Genomic DNA, 15,796 nt, shown 5'->3' with positions numbered 1-15,796 from the left:
CTTGAGATTTGAAGTCTTGAATATGGATGGAGGAAAGGGCAGAAAAAGTGTGTGAAGCTCATGTTTTAGGAGTTAAATCTTGCCATCTGGATCACCAGAGTTAGATTACTCCCTGCCCATCCTGGACCTGAATTTTCCTTGTCAACTGCAGAACAACTCTGAGACTTCCAATAAATTCCTCTTTTCATTAATTTAGCTAGAAAAAGTATCTGTTACTTTCCTCTCAAAAACTATGTGATGATTAATTTTATGTGCCAACTTGGATGGGCTAAGGAATACCCAGGGAGCTGGTAAAATGCTATTTCTGGGTGTGTCCATGAGGTTGTTTGAGGGACTAGATTGGCATTTGAACTGATAGTCTGATTAAAGAGAATATCTTTCCAGAGTGAGTTTAAGGCTAAATAGAATGAAAATAAAGAGAGAGCAGATTTGCCCTCTCCACTGGAGCTAGGACATCCATTCCCTGCCCTTGGACATGAGCTCTTCTGGCTCTCAGAACTTCTTAATTGCACCAGGGTTTACACCACTGGCTCTCAGAAGTTGGGGCTTTAGCCTGGAGCTATACCACTGGCTTTCCTGAGCCTCCTGAGCAGACCATGGGATGACCCAGCCTCCATAAGTGTGTAAGCCAGTCCCCCATAATAAATCCTCTATTATCTGTGTACCCATCCATCCATCCATCCATCCATCTGTGTTCTATCTATCTATCCATTGATCTATGTTCTATCTGTCTGTCTTATTTTTATTTCCTATTGGTTCTGATTCTCTGGAGAACCCTGATTAATACAAACTATGAAAGCCTCATTTTATAGTTGTGATATTTTGAAAGTAGTACATTATCCTTTGATTTGTTGTTGTTTTTCAACTAAGTCATGTCCAACTGTTTGTGACCCCCATGGTCTGTAGCATGCCAGGCTCCTCTGTCCTCCACTATCTCCTGGAATTCACTCACGTTCATGTCCATTGAGTTGGTGATGCCATCTAACACCTCATCCTCTGCACCCGCTTCTCCTTTTTTGATAGTCCTTTACTTAACTTTCATTTGAGGATAAAATGCAGTGGGATATGTTTTAATACAAGTTAAAATATGTCTCTAGTAGGCATTTCCAGGGTGGAAAGTTTATTGGAACCAAAGATGCTGATCAAGGTCTACAAAAGCTTCAAGGCTCTGTTTCTGGGCAAACTCCCCATGCTCATCAAATGCCAACCTTCCTTTGGGTCAAGATGCTCCAGCCCCTCTTATTTTCATTCACTTCTTGGAACATGACACGTTCTTTCCTGCCTTAACCCTTCTACTTGAAATGGTATTTCATTTCCTGTATTCTGCCATCAGCAGATGCTTTCTCAATCTTCAGGCCTAAAGCAAAATCTCTAGCCAACTTTCCCTGTCAGCATTACTTAAAGTAGACAACTGATCTCATGTATCCTATTGCCCAATTTATAATCTTCATGGGATGTCACCATTTCACATTTAATGGGACCCAACCACATCTTCTGATTCCTCTATCTCCAGCCACTTTTCCTCTTATTCTTCATGCATCATTATCATCATGCAGTGTCTCAAGCCAGGAGTTAACTTTGCCTCCTTTCTTTCTATTGCCTCACACCAGAGCACCAGCCAGTTCAATTAATTCTATCTACAAAATAGATCCTGAATTCTATATTACCTCTTTCACTTTCACAGTTTTAGCCTGTCCCGTTTACCATCTTTTGCTTGGTCAATTGCAGGGTCTTCTGTTTTATTTCTGCATATATTCTTTACCACATCCAGTATAAATACTTGCTTTTATCCCCTACTTAGAATCTCCAATGACTCCTAATTCAGATTAGGGAAAAACAGCTAAATTCCTGCCTATGGCCAGCAATGTTCAACATTATTTATGACTTGAACGTGTTTTCCCCTTCCCTTCCTTACTCCCTCCCTCCCTTATTTTCTTTATTCTTCCTTCCCTTTCTTCTTTCTCATCCAGTCATTCTGAACCATACAGTCATTATACAGGCTCTTTTCCCTGTTGGAATGCTCTTCCCAGACTTTGGACAGCTGGCTGCTTCTTGTTATTAAAATTTCAGGTCAATAATCTTTCATTCAAAACTTCTCTGACGGCTGCTTCTGAAAGATATTTCCCCATGCCAGTCTCTTTCATATCATCTTGTTTTAACACATCAAAATAATTACCCTGTGAAATGATCTTGTGCTTGTTTACTTCTTTAAGGGCATATTTTCACATCTAATTTCTCCTTTCATCTCTGGTTAAAAACAAAACAACATTCTCTTTGACTGTTACCTTCTCCTTACCTGTGTTTTGGTTATTAGGTAACACATGTTCCCAAGTCCATGGAGACTACAGAAATAAGAGCTAATGATTCTATTTCCTGTGTGCACATAATAAAAGGAAATCAAGATATACTATTGGTGCACATTAACAATTTAAAATAGACATTATTGTGGCTTAATTTTAAAGCTAGACACACAAAAAGTAGCCCCTTTAAAACCAAAAATTATCTGAGTGAGAGAATTAGCATGGATTAATATTTAGTCATTATAATAAAGCACTTATATAAATGAATTCCTTGAGGGCAGAACCTGTGGCATTTTTGTTTTTTCACATCTTTGTTTCTTTGCCTAATATGTTATCTGCAAGTTCAAGAGGAGCCTCTTCAAATGCTTGCTGAATTGTATAAAAACGCATTTTGGAATTGTCTTAATGCTTATGATCTGAAATTATTTTTGAGCAAACAAAGTGAATTATCTTCACTTAGAATTAAGGGAAGTTTAGTGAATTTATGAATGTCAGTACATGTAAGATTTATGCTTTCTCCATCTCATTTGCAAACAGACCTTAACGGAAATGAGATGGGATTCTTGTGTTGTGCACTTCAGGTTTTGGATTATATTGAGAAGAGAATTTGTGGAACACGGCTTTTTGAATTTCTTGGATATTTTCCAATATCTTGAATTATTGGTCTCTAATGTTCATGAACTCTGATTAAATGATAACCACTGTATTCAAACTGCCAGCTCTTTGGTGACCTGACTTCTCTACATTGATACTAAAGTTTAGGGACATTTTCTATAAATATATCTATATAATGATTTTTAAATCATCAAAGATTATAGTGACTATGTGACTGCTTATAGAAAAGTATCTATAGTTTGTTCAGAATAACTACAGAACTTTCATATCTTTTTCTTCCTTGCATTTTTGGAGAGTGAGAGCCAAACTTATTCATTGCCCTCCTCCTCCACCCTTGCCATTAAAAAAAATATCAAGTATTTTCTATAATATGAACTTACCCTGTGTGGCCCCACCCAGTGTAGCAGCTGTGGGACTGGGTCAACATCTGGTCAGAAGATGATAAAACTCTATGCCTTATATGTTGAGGACACATTTGTAACTTGGGATAATTTTATGCTTCTATTTATTACACCCATAAAGAGACTGCTTCATGAAAACAATCATAGAGAGCTAGTCTTCTGAAAGACAAACAGTTTTATTTCAACTTTCTTAATTTTATATGTTTAGGTCAAACCTTTGTTTTGACTTTGTGTGTGTGTGTACACATATATATAGAGAGTAATATTTATGGAAAACCAGTTTTCAGGAAATTGTAATAGATTTCGTTGAGAGATACAAGCTTTTAGAACAGAAGTTACAAACTCTTGAGCTGAGCTAGACTCACAGAATCTGGTTTATTTGTCCTGCATGGTGTTTTCTTGTAACTATCGCTGTTCATTGTTATTAGTTAACCTTCAGAATTCAGGTGATGTCATATAGAAATCCAGTTTCTCCTGAAAAATCAGGAGACACTCTAGGAAATTGTGTGCAGTTCAGACACTGGCGATGCTGTGATTTTAAACTGCAAATGGCAACGATTTAAAGGCTCCCATCCCTTCATTTCGCTGTTTCTCTTCCGTATCAAATGGTGTAAGGAGCAAGCACTGAAATGGTTACCCAGAATGCTCCCTGGCTTAATGGGCTATTACATGCCATCTTATTCCACCTGTAATCCCCCCCCCCCCCAATTTCTATGTTATATCAATTTTTCCTTCATAACATTTTTCACATTTGGGCCTATTTTCTTCTTCTCCTTGTTATGACTTTTATGCCAGTTGTGTGGCCCTCTTGTCTAGGCTGTTGAATGCATTGCTGTCTTAGCCATCAGCATCCATCTTGCCTTAAACTTTCCTCTGCCTGTCCCATGCCAGTTTGCACTCTAGTTACAGATGTATATGCCCAAATCACAGTTCAGTATATTGGTCCCTGACCTCAGACCTGCCTGCACTGACAACTTAAAAACCCATGCCCAACTACTTATACTTGGCATTCAGTCTTTTTATCCTCCCTTTCTTGTGTTAACCCATACACAGGTAACTAGCCAACATGCCCATTTCCCTGGCACCAAAGTGGGCATCACATCATGCAGCCTCTGATGCTTTTGCTCTCGGCATTAACTCCTCCTCTCCCCCTGTGCAGATATCTCATGGCCATCTTCAATACTGGCCTTTCAAGACCATCTTGGCCCACAGTTACATAACACAGCTCATCTTGCCTGGGTACATATTTCACAATCATATTTTGTTTCTCTGGTTGTCTTAAAACAGGTTTTCTCTGAGTATGGTCCCTGAGCATGTTACTTCATGTTACTTGCTCTTAAGCATTTATATCCTCTCTCCATCTATATCCTGCTGAATTCCTTAAGTTGGGAGTCAGGAATTTGATCAATCTAAAATTTGAGGAGTCAGGAGTTCAAAGGCAGTAGTGATATAAGATTGCCTGGTAGTTTGATAGAAGATAAAACTAGATTCAGTTAGTTTTATTCTGAATACATTTTCAGGTTTATTGATGTGTTTCTTAAACACTGTTTACCCTAATTGTTAGTAAGAAGCTCTGGATGTTGCTTCAACCAACCCTTTGAGAGAAGTAGAAAGCAAAGAACCTTTTCACCTTTCAGGCCAAAGCAGGACAATTAGGTAAAATTCTTGAGTGCAGGACTGTTTCTTTCCTCCTTTTTTTTTTTTTTAAATGTGTGCTATTATGCTCATGCCTTGTCTCTGTTGACAACTATTAATAAATGTAAATCAAATTTGATACACTGAATGAGTGTTTGAAGATGAAAAGTTAGAAAGAGTATCAGTACTTAGGTTGGAAGTGATGATGCTGACTCTTCTTGGTCCCATGCTCACTTTGAGGTCAGGTGCTGTGGTAACTGATTTAGGTAGATAAACCCAGTGAGCATTTGCTCCAACCCTAATCCGGCAGTGCTATGATTCCCTATATTTTAACTGTGGACAGTATTCAGCTGGAGTTTCAGAGGGAGGCAAGAGACACTGTGACGGGAGAGGCAATTAATTTGTTATTCATAAAGAAGGTTTTGAACAGCTTTCGGATCTCTACATTCATCCCTCCCTATCCACAGGTTCTGAATCTGCAGACAGAGAGGGCTGACCCCCACACCATCTGGTATGAGACTTGAGCATCTTTGGAGTTGGTGTCTACAGTGGGGTACTGGAGCCAGTCCCCTGGTGGATACTGAAAGGTTACTTTATTTCTTTTTCTTTTTTAAGGGGGAAGGGGTTTTGATCAATTATAAAGAGCCCTAAAATATGGTGGAGTAGAAGGATGTGTGCTCATCTTCTCCTGTGAAAACTCCCAAATTGCAAGTAACTGCTGAACAACCATCAACAGGAGAATGTTGGATCCCACCAAAAAAGATACCCACATCCAAGGACAAAGGAGAAGCCCCAGTAGACAGTAGGAGGGGCAAAATCATGTTTAGAATTAAATTCTATACCCACGAGAGATGTTTGGAGGGCTCAAACAAAACCTTGTGCACACGAGGACCCAGGGACCCCCACAAGATGCTGAGCCAAACCTGCCTTTGAGTGTTTGAGTGTCTCTTGTAGAGGCATGAGTTAGCAGTGGGCTGCCATGGGAACAGGTACTCAGGCTGCAGCCGACCTGAAAGGTGTGGTGTGTGAACCCGACTACAGAGCCCCAAAGCAGACAAACTACAAACTGGAGAATAATTATGCCAAAGAAGTTCTCACACTGTTAAAGTTCTAGGATCCACAACAGATTTCCCAACCTAGGGATTCGGCAAAAGGACTGAGAACCCCAAGGGAATTTGACTTTGAAGGCCAGTGGGATTTGATTACAGAACTTACACAGGATGAGGGAAACAGACTCTTGGAGGGCACAAACAAAACTTTGTGTGCACCGGGACCCAGGAGAAAGGAGCAGTGACCCCATAACAGACTGAGCCAGACTTGCCTATGGGTGTCCAGGAGTCTCCTGCCGAGGTGTGGGTCAACAGTGCCTTCCATGGGGTCAGGGCCACTGAGTACAACAGTCCTGGCATAAATCCTTTTGAAGGAGGTCACCATTACCATTAGCATAGTTTGGCCTCAGGTCAAACTACTGGGAGGGATCACAGCCCCACCCATCAACAGAAAATTGGATTAAATATATACTAAGCTTGGCCCTGCCCATAGAGCAAGACTCAGAGTCCCCCACAGCCAGTCCCTCCTATTGGGAAGCTTCTACAAGCCTCTAAGGAGCTATCAGAGGGCAGACAGAATGGAAACCGCAATTACAGAAAACTGACCAAACTGATCATTTGAATCACAGTCTTGTCTAACTCAGTGAAACTATAAGCCATGTCGTGTAGGGCCACCCAAGACAGACATGTCAAGGTGGAGAGTTCTGACAAAATGAGGTCCACTGGAGAAGGGAATGGCAAACCACTTTAGTATCCTTGACTTGAAAACCCCATGAAAAGTTTGAAAAAGCAAATAGATATGACACTGAAAGATGAACTCCCCAGGTTGGTATGTGCTGAATATGCTACTGGAGAAGAGTGGAGAAATAGCTCCAGAGAGAATGAAGATCTGAGCCAAAGGGAAAACAATGCCCAGCTGTGAATGTGACTGGTGATGGAAGTAAAGTCTGATGCTGTAAAGAACAATACTGCATAGGAACCTGGAATGTTAGGTCCATGAATCAAGATAAGTTGCAAGTGGTCAAACAGGAGATGACAAGAGTGAACATTGACATTTTAGGGATCAGTGAACTAAAATGGACTGGAATGGGTGAATTTAACTCAGGTGACCATTATATCTACTATGGTGAGAAACAATCCCTTAGAAGAAGTGGAGTAGCCATCATAGTCAACAAAAGAGTCCAAAGTGCCGAACTTGGGTGCAATCTCAAAAACGACAGAATGATCTCTTTTGGTTTGGTTTCCAAGGCAAACCATTCAATATCAAAGTAATCCAAGTCAATGCCCCAACCAGTAATGCTGAAGAAGTTGAAGTTGAATGGTTCTATGAAGACCTAAAAGACCTTCTAGAACTAACACACAAAAAAGATGTCCTCTTCATTATAGCAGACTGGAATGCAAAAGTAGGAAGTCAAGAAATACCTGGAGTAACAGGCAAATTTGGCCTTGGAGTATAGAATGAAGCAGGGCAAAGGCTGAGTTTTGCCAAGTGAACACACTGGTCATAGCAAACACCCTCTTCCAACAATACAAGAAAAGACTCTCCACATGGACACCACCAGATGGTCAATACCAAAATCAGATTGATTATATTCTTTGCAACCAAAGGTAGAGAAGCTCTATACAGTCAGCAAAAACAAGACCAGGAGTTGACTGTGGCTCAGATCATCAATTCCTTATTGCCAAATTCAGACCTAAATTGAAGAAAGTAGGGAAAACCACTAGACCATTCAGGTATGACCTAAATCAAATCCCTTACGATTATCCAGTAGAAGTGAGAAATAGATTCAAGGGATGAGATCCGATAGAGCGCCTGAAGAACTATGCTTGGAGGTTCGTGACACTGTACAGGAAGGAGGGATCAAGACCATCCCCAAGAAAAAGAAATGCAAAGAGGCAAAATGGTTGTCTGAGGAGGCCTTACAAATAGCTGTGAAAAGAAGAGAAGCGAAAGGCAAAGGAGAAAAAAAGTATACCTATTTGAATGCAGAATTCTAAAGAATAGCAAGGAGAGATAAGAAAGCCTTCCTCAGTGATCAATGCAAAGAAGTAGAGGAAAACAATAGAATGGGAAAGACTAGTAAATGGCTACCCACTCCAGTATTCTTGCCTGGGAAGTCCCATGGAAAGAGGAGTCTGGTGGGCTACAGTCCATGGGGTTGCCAAAGATTTGGACATGACTTAGAGACTAAACATTTATATGAATTTGTCAGTTTCTGATATGTGAGTATTGTAAGAAGCTAAATAAATAAAAGCATTTTTTGTGATTAAAAAATAAAACTAGTTTCTCTGAGCCTCTGTCTTTTAATCTGGAAAATGGACCAATATCCAGCACACCAAATGGTTGCAGGGACAAAAGGAAGGAATTTACATGAAATGCTGTGAGAGAAACAATGGCAGGAATGACTGAGGCATGCAAGAAGGACCTCCATGTTTGCTGCCCATGCTGAGCTTTGACTGAACATGGGAAAATAAAGCAACTGAATAGTTGGCTGAGTTGCCAGAAGGAAAGAATAGTGCTAAAAACTGTGCTTTTTCTGTACTAAGGAAATCCCATCTACCCCCAGTAAAAGATAAGTAAGCTCGATAGCCGAGTCATGTGTGGAACAGGTTTACTCTCCTGTCCAGATCTTCAGTCACAAGCTTGTGTAGCCTGCACGATCTTCCTCTATTCCCCATAACCCCCCTGCCCATTTTCTGTGACCAGACACTATTCTGGTTTCCTCCCAAATCTGATTTGGGAGGATTCCCCAAACTGCAATTCTAAGATCCCAGATAAACTGCCTTATTGCCTCTTTATAGAGTTTCTTTCTGTTGACAGTGCTGTAAAAACATATAGCACTGATCGTAGTGCTCATTGTTCAAACTATGAACCAGAATCTCAAAAAATAATTATCTGATTTTGAACCATGCTTTAAAGAGGGGATAAAAGACACAAAATAATGGTCTATCTTCCCCATAGTTTCACAAGGTAGATATTATACTCCTTGGCTAAGGAATCTGAAGCTCAGAGAGGTTAAATAACAGTACAGTCACCAGCTAGCAAACAAGTGAGCAGAAAATTTAAAACTTCACCTACCTGACTTCAAATCCTCTATTATTGCCACTGCACCAGTCTATTTTTTTTAATAAGCCAACATATAAACTTTTTCTTAACATTAAATGAAAAGACATTTATGTTCAAAAACTAACTCCTCCTGATAATTCACAATTAATGAAATACAGTAAAAATAATTTGAGTGTAGATTAAATTGTGTCCAATTGGGATAAAACAGGTCACCTGGGAAATTAGATTTTGTAGAATACAAGAATTCAATCCGAAGTTGTACTTAGTAGAGACAGTTTTTTAAAAACAAAAATTTTCAGGAAGCAATTGACTGGTCTATAAATTTTGTCATTATTTCTCTATGATACATCTATAGCAAGGAGCAGCTAGAGCAAAACAAAAGAAGATAAACTTTCCTATAAGTAGCAGTAAAGAACTCCTCTGTCTTGGTGGGTTTGGTCTTCCCAACAAAAACACAGGGGGATCTTTAGCCTAAGTTCAGTTTTTGTTTTTACTTCTGTTTTTTTTTAAGATTGTATTTAAAAGATTGTTTAATTAAAATTAAAAAAAAAAAAAAGTATTTCTTAGCTCTGTGGCTTTTGGAAGGAAATGATTCTGAGAATACTTCATGTCTGTACCCACTTTTATCCTGAAATAAATTCTTCACTAGAGATGAGTCCCAGCTATTAAATTTTATTATGGGGCCCTGGGGCAGAAGGATAATCTTTTTTAAAAGAGTGAACAGTTGAAAAATGACAGTGGTGGTAAAGAGCAATTAAGAATAAGAGTGGATGGAAGATGTATATGTGAAAGTGAAGGTGTTGATTTAAACACTTCAGGAAAGTTTTTGGGCACAATCATGTCCTGACAAGTGACTTAAACATCTTTTCTTTGAAACACAGTGAAAGGTGGTAGTTAAATTTATATGCTACGGAGTCTTACGGTCTGGGATCAAATCCCAGCTCTGTCACTTCCTAATTTTGTAATTTTAGGTAATTTACTTAAACTCTTTGAGATTCTGTTTTCTCACCTGAATATTAGGAGTAATTAGTGCTTTATAAGGTTGTTTTGATGATTCAGCATAATCACTAATGCACATTGTCATTGTGTTTGATGTATTAATGATGATGATGTTTGATGTAATAGAACTTATTTGACATATATATTAAAGTCTCCTGTGACCTTAGAAAACAGTTTTGAGGAATGACAACTACTTAAGAGCCATCTTTTTACAATTGAATAGATTCAGGAAATGGTGTAAAAGAGACAACTTATCTATTTAAATAAAATATCAAATCAGTTTCCTTTAAGAAACATTAAAGGTATTTATAAAAAGAAAAGATTATGAAATAAAGCCTTCTAGTAAATAATCATGAGTTTATACGTGTTTTCGAAAGTGCACAAATTTGTACTCCTCCTAGGAGGACTTATCGATTTGTGTATGTATTTCAAGCAGGCATCTTACGCACACAGTGCTTGTGGCCGACAGCACTCTCCCCTGGGAAGGTGGCTCTGTAATTGCAGTGAATGACAATTCTATTTGTAGACATGACTTCCTACAGCCTGCACTCCTTTCTGTGATTATTATTTAAAAATTACTTGTCCTCAAATGATTTCATCTTCCTGGCTACAAAGGAGAAAATTCTCTAGCACAACAAGAACCTTATAGGTAACGTGTATCTGAATTGGAAGTATATATTCCCCTACCCATAAAATCATCTGAGTGTCCTGCAGCCTAAGACGTACAAAAAGCATTTCAATACTAAACACCCTCAATCTACCACTTAGGCCAAAAAAAAAAAAAAAGAAAGAAACAGAAAACCAGAAGTATTAATATCATTTGAACTGCAGGGCATTTTTCCTCCTTCTGCCTGCTCTTTTTTGCTTATAAACAAAGGCACAATTTCACATTGATAGAAAATCAACAGTAAGAGAACTTACCTTCCTTCAACCAAGAAATGTTATTTTTGTCATTTTCAAAATGCTCAGCTGTTCTGACTTTTATCTTTTCCAGCTCAGTTTCTGACATCTAAGTGGAAACAGAATTGATGATATAAAAAATTCATTAAGAACCCAAATTTATAACATGAAACCTTATATTTAGAGACGACTGCCATATTATAGGAACATTTTATTTCTGTAGTTTTTCAGCTCCCTGTCTAATGTTAAATTTTATATTTTATCCACGTGTGGTATTTTATAACACTACATTGAAAATGAAACTTTAGATGATATTTTACTTTCAGCAGTCAAGATTGCTGTCAGCTCTGATTTCTGAATACAAAAGAAAAACAGATGAACAACTAGCCTCCGATTTGTCAAAATGCAAACATTCAGTGGCTGTTTCAATGTTTTTCTTAACAGTCTAGAGAAAAGCATGCTTCAAAGTGATACACAAAGATAGAAAGGCTAAGAAACACAGGACCTTTTTAGCAGTGTGGTGGAAGGAATGAGAACCCTATGACCTCAGCCAGGCCATGTTGAGCTTCCTGAGGGTGTTGAGACCTAGTAGGCATCCTCAGTGCATTGCACTTGACTTCCTCCCTGACTTGGTCACAGTGAGCTAGGATGCTCCACTTGCATCAACACCTCAGTGTCCTTACCTGTGTGTTCACAAGGGAGGAGGCCCAAGGCGAGGGATAGGGAAGCAGCGTGGCAATGCTCTGGACAGCCTCCCTTCTTGTCTCTCGATGTCCAGCATTCCTCTGCCCTGCCAGAAGTGAGCGAAGAAGCAAATACACTCCCTCCCTGGGTGGTGCTAGATTTGTATTGCTGCCAGAAGCATCCAACTTGCGGCTGAGAGGTTTTCTTTTTTTCTTTTAAGGTAATATAAAGCCTGTGGTTCAAAACAATAAAAACCTTCTCCTGGCTAGCACTTATTTAAAATGACACTCTGCAAAACAGGGTAAAAAGAATGAACTCTTTTCAAATGGATGGGGTTTCTCCAGTCACCTTCCTTCCACACCCGCCATTCATCACTTTTGGTTAATATAAAAAGGTGTAGAAAAAAGAGATCAAAAAATATATAGAGACTACTTGGGTTAACAGAAAAAAGAAGGGGAGCCTCTCTGGGTTTGCTTTCTAGATGTTCACCCTGCAGCTGCTGTTTTGAAAGGCAAGTGTTTCTAACATTTTATAGGTAATAAGAACACATTTCAAGTTCTTTTGAGAGTCTTCAAATATTCCAGAAAGAATTTGAAATCACATTCCGAAGAGGATTTGTCATTAGATACTTAGGCAAAGATATTGTTTTCAACAGAAGTTTAACAACAAAAAGCATAACCCTTAGGAATGTATGACAATAAATCATCCAACATTCCTAAATGCTGTTTTTTTCCATTATGAAAAAATAATCTTTATTTTTTGACCCTAAGTGGTTTGCTTCCTCCAGTGTCTTTAACATAGAAACAGTTATCTGATTGTCTTGTGTCCATTTCACCTCTTTTCCCCAACTTCATTTCTTCTATTTTGCTCAGTTTCATCTGAAAATTGACTGATCAACATAGTTTTTGAAAACAATAAAACTGGGAGCAAAGATAAATTTCAGATTCCTGTAACAGCCAATAAAAACCTTGACTGATAAGAATCTATAACATTATTTTCACACTGTGGCTTCAAGTTTCAAGATTTCTCCACGGCGCCTAACCTTCTTTCCACTTTAACCTAATTGTAGTGCTGCAGTTCCTTGAACTTATCTGCTTCTGTTACTAACATTTCAGAATGTTGCCTCAGAGTCCCATCTTCACCTCCACCTTGAAGTCTTCTTAATCTCACTCATTTAGAAATGATCGTTCCCTTCTCTTGGGACTTCTGGCATACACATATCCATTGTGGTCTTATGTAAACTTGCTTTATTCTTCTGATAAGATTATAACCCATAACACTTCCCCCCTCACCCCACTCCCACCTAAGGGCTCAGACTCCCCATTGTATGCCTCTTTCTCGTAAAGACTTCTGACATGATCAGTTCAGTTCAGTTCAGTCCTGCCTGACTCTTTGTGGCCCCATGGACTGCAGCATGCCAGGCCTCCCTGTCCATCACCAACTCCCCGGGTTTACTCAAACTCATGTCCACTGGGTTGGTGATGCCATCCAACCATCTCATTCTCTGTTGTCCCCTTCTTCTACCACCTTCAGTTTTTCTCAGCATCAGGGAGAATGAGTCAGTTTTCCAAATGAGTCAGTTCTTCTCATCAGGTGGCCAAACTATTGGAGTTTCAGCTTCAAAATCAGTCCTTCCAATGAACATTCAGGACTGATTTCCTTTAGGACTGACTGGTTGGATCCCCTTGCTGTCCAAGGGACTCTAGAGTCTTCCCCAACACCACAGTTCAAAAGTATCAATTCCTCAGCACTCAGCTTTCTTTGTAGTCCAACTCTCACATCCATACATGACACCTGGAAAAACTATAGCCTTGACTAGATGGACCTTTGTTGGCAAAATAATGTCTCTGTTGTCTAGGTTGGTCAACTTTTCTTCCAAGGAGCAAACATCTTTTAATTTCATGGCTGTAGTCACCATCTGCAGTGATTTTGGAGCCCCCCAAAATAAAGTCTGCCACTGTTTCCATTGTTTCCCTGTCTATTTGCCATGAAGTGATGGGAACAGATGCCATAATCTTAGTTTTCTGAATGTTGAGTATTAAGACAACTTTTTCACTCTCCTCTTTTGTTTTCCTCAAGAGGCTCTTTAGTTCTTCTCCACTTTCTGCCACAAGGGTGGTGTCATCTGCATATCTGATAGATATTTCTTTCAGCAATCTTGATTCCAGCTTGTGCTTCTTCCAGCCCAGCATTTCTCATGATGTACTCTGCATAGAAGTTAAATAAGCAAGGTTACAATATACAGCCTTGACTTACTCCTTTTCCTATTTGGAACTAGTCTGTTGTTCCATGTCCAGTTCTAACTGTTGCTTCCTGACCTGCATACAGGTTTCTCAAGAGGCAGATCAGGTGGTCTGGTATTCCCATCTCTTTCAGAATTGTCCACAGTTTGTTGTGATCCACACAGTCAAAGGCTTTGGCATAGTCAATAAAGCAGAAATAAATGTTTTTTCTGGGACTCTCTTGCATTTTCAATGATCCAGTGGATGTTGGCAATTTAATCTCTGGTTCCTCTTCCTTTTCTAAAACCAGCTTGAACACCTGGAAGTTCACGGTTCACGTACTGTTGAAGTCTGGCTTGGAGAATTTTGAGCATTACTTTACTAGCATGTGAGATGAATGCAATCGTGTGATAGCTTGAGCATTCTTTGGCATTTTCTTTCTTTGGGATTGGAATAAAAACTGATCTTTTCCAGTCCTGTGGCCACTGCTGCGTTTTTCAGATTTGCTGACATATTGAGTGCAGCACTTTCACAGCATCATCTTTTAGGATTTGAAATAGCTTAACTGGAATTCCATCACCTCCATTAGCTTTGTTTGTAGTGATACTTCCAAAGTCCTACTTGACTTCACATTCCAGATGTCTGGCTCTAGGTGAGTGATCACACCATTGTGATTATCTGGGTTGTGAAGATCTTTTTTGTCTAGTTATTCTGTGTATTCTTGCCACCTCTTCTTAGTATCTTCTGCTTCTGATAGGTCAATACTATTTCTGTCCTTTATTGAGCCCATCTTTGAGTGAAATGTTCCCTTGGAATCTCTAATTTTTGTGAAGAGATCTCTAGTCTTCCCTATCTATTGTTTTCCTCTATTTCTTTGCATTGATCACTGAGGAAGTCTTTCTTATCTCTCCTTGCTATCCTTTGTAACTCTGCATTCAAATAGGTATATCTTTCCTTTTCTCCTTTGTTTTTCACTTCTCTTCTTTTCATAGCTATTTGTTAGGCCTCCTCAGACAACCATTTTGCCTTTTTGCATTTCTTTTTCTTGGGCATGGTCTTGCTCCCTGTCTCCTGTACAATGTCATGAACCTCTGTCCGTAGTTCATCAGGCACTATGTCTATCAGATCTAGTCCCTTAAATCTATTTATCACTTCCACTGTATAATTGTAAGGGATTTGATTTAGGTCATATCTGAATGGTCCAGTGCTTTCCCCTACTTTCTTCAATTTAAGTCTGAATTTGGAAATAAGGAGTTGATGATCTGAGCCACAGTCAGCTCCTGGTCTTGTTTTTGCTGACTGTAGAGATTCTCCATCTTTGGCTGCAAAGAATATAATCAGTCCAATTTCATTGTTGACCATCTGGTGATGTCTATGTGAAGAGTTTTCTCTTGTGTTGTTGGAAGAGGGTGTTTGCTATGACCAGTGCATTCTCTTGGCAAAAACTCTATTAGCCTTTGCCCTGCTTCATTCTGTATTCCAAAGCCAAATTTGCCTGTTACTCCAGGTGTTTCTTGACTTCCTACTTTTACGTTCCAGTCCTCTATAATGAAAAGGACTTCTTTTTTGGATGTTAGTTCTAGGTCTTGTAGGTCTTCATAGAACCGTTCAACTTCAGCTTCTTCAGCATTACTGATTGGGGCATAGACTTGGATTACTGTGACACCGAATGGTTTGCCTTGGAAATCAATAGAGATCATCATGTGTTTTTGAGATTGCATCCAAGTACTGTATTTCAGACTTTTTTGTTAACTATGAGGGCTACTCCATTTCTTCTAAGGGATCGTTTCCCACCATAGTAGGTATAATGGTCACCTGAGTTAAATTCACCCATTCCACTCCATTTTAGTGGCTGATTCCTAAAATGTTGACATTCACTCTTGCCATCTCCTGTTTTACTACTTCCAATTTGCCTTGATTCATG

At 39.2% G+C, this 15,796-nt stretch overlaps 1 protein-coding gene across 1 annotated transcript in view; it reads right to left on the bottom strand.

Moving 5' to 3' along the window:
• MDFIC2 (MyoD family inhibitor domain containing 2) overlaps window positions 1-11,688 on the bottom strand; it is a 112,845-nt gene extending 101,157 nt beyond the window's left edge. Inside the window, exons 1-2 of the mRNA XM_061129020.1 lie at window positions 11,650-11,688; window positions 10,988-11,075 (exon numbers count right to left, since the gene is read on the bottom strand). Of these exons, the coding sequence (XP_060985003.1) occupies window positions 10,988-11,075 (88 nt within the window). The 5' untranslated portion in view covers window positions 11,650-11,688. The remainder of the gene's footprint in view (window positions 1-10,987; window positions 11,076-11,649) is intronic.
• Window positions 11,689-15,796: the final 4,108 nt, after the last annotated feature.

Source organism: Dama dama, chromosome 24 (genome assembly GCF_033118175.1).
Source record: "Dama dama isolate Ldn47 chromosome 24, ASM3311817v1, whole genome shotgun sequence".
NCBI lineage: Eukaryota > Metazoa > Chordata > Mammalia > Artiodactyla > Cervidae > Dama > Dama dama.
The sequence above is the reverse complement of the archived record's forward strand: the minus strand, read 5'-3'. Positions and strand labels throughout refer to the sequence as shown.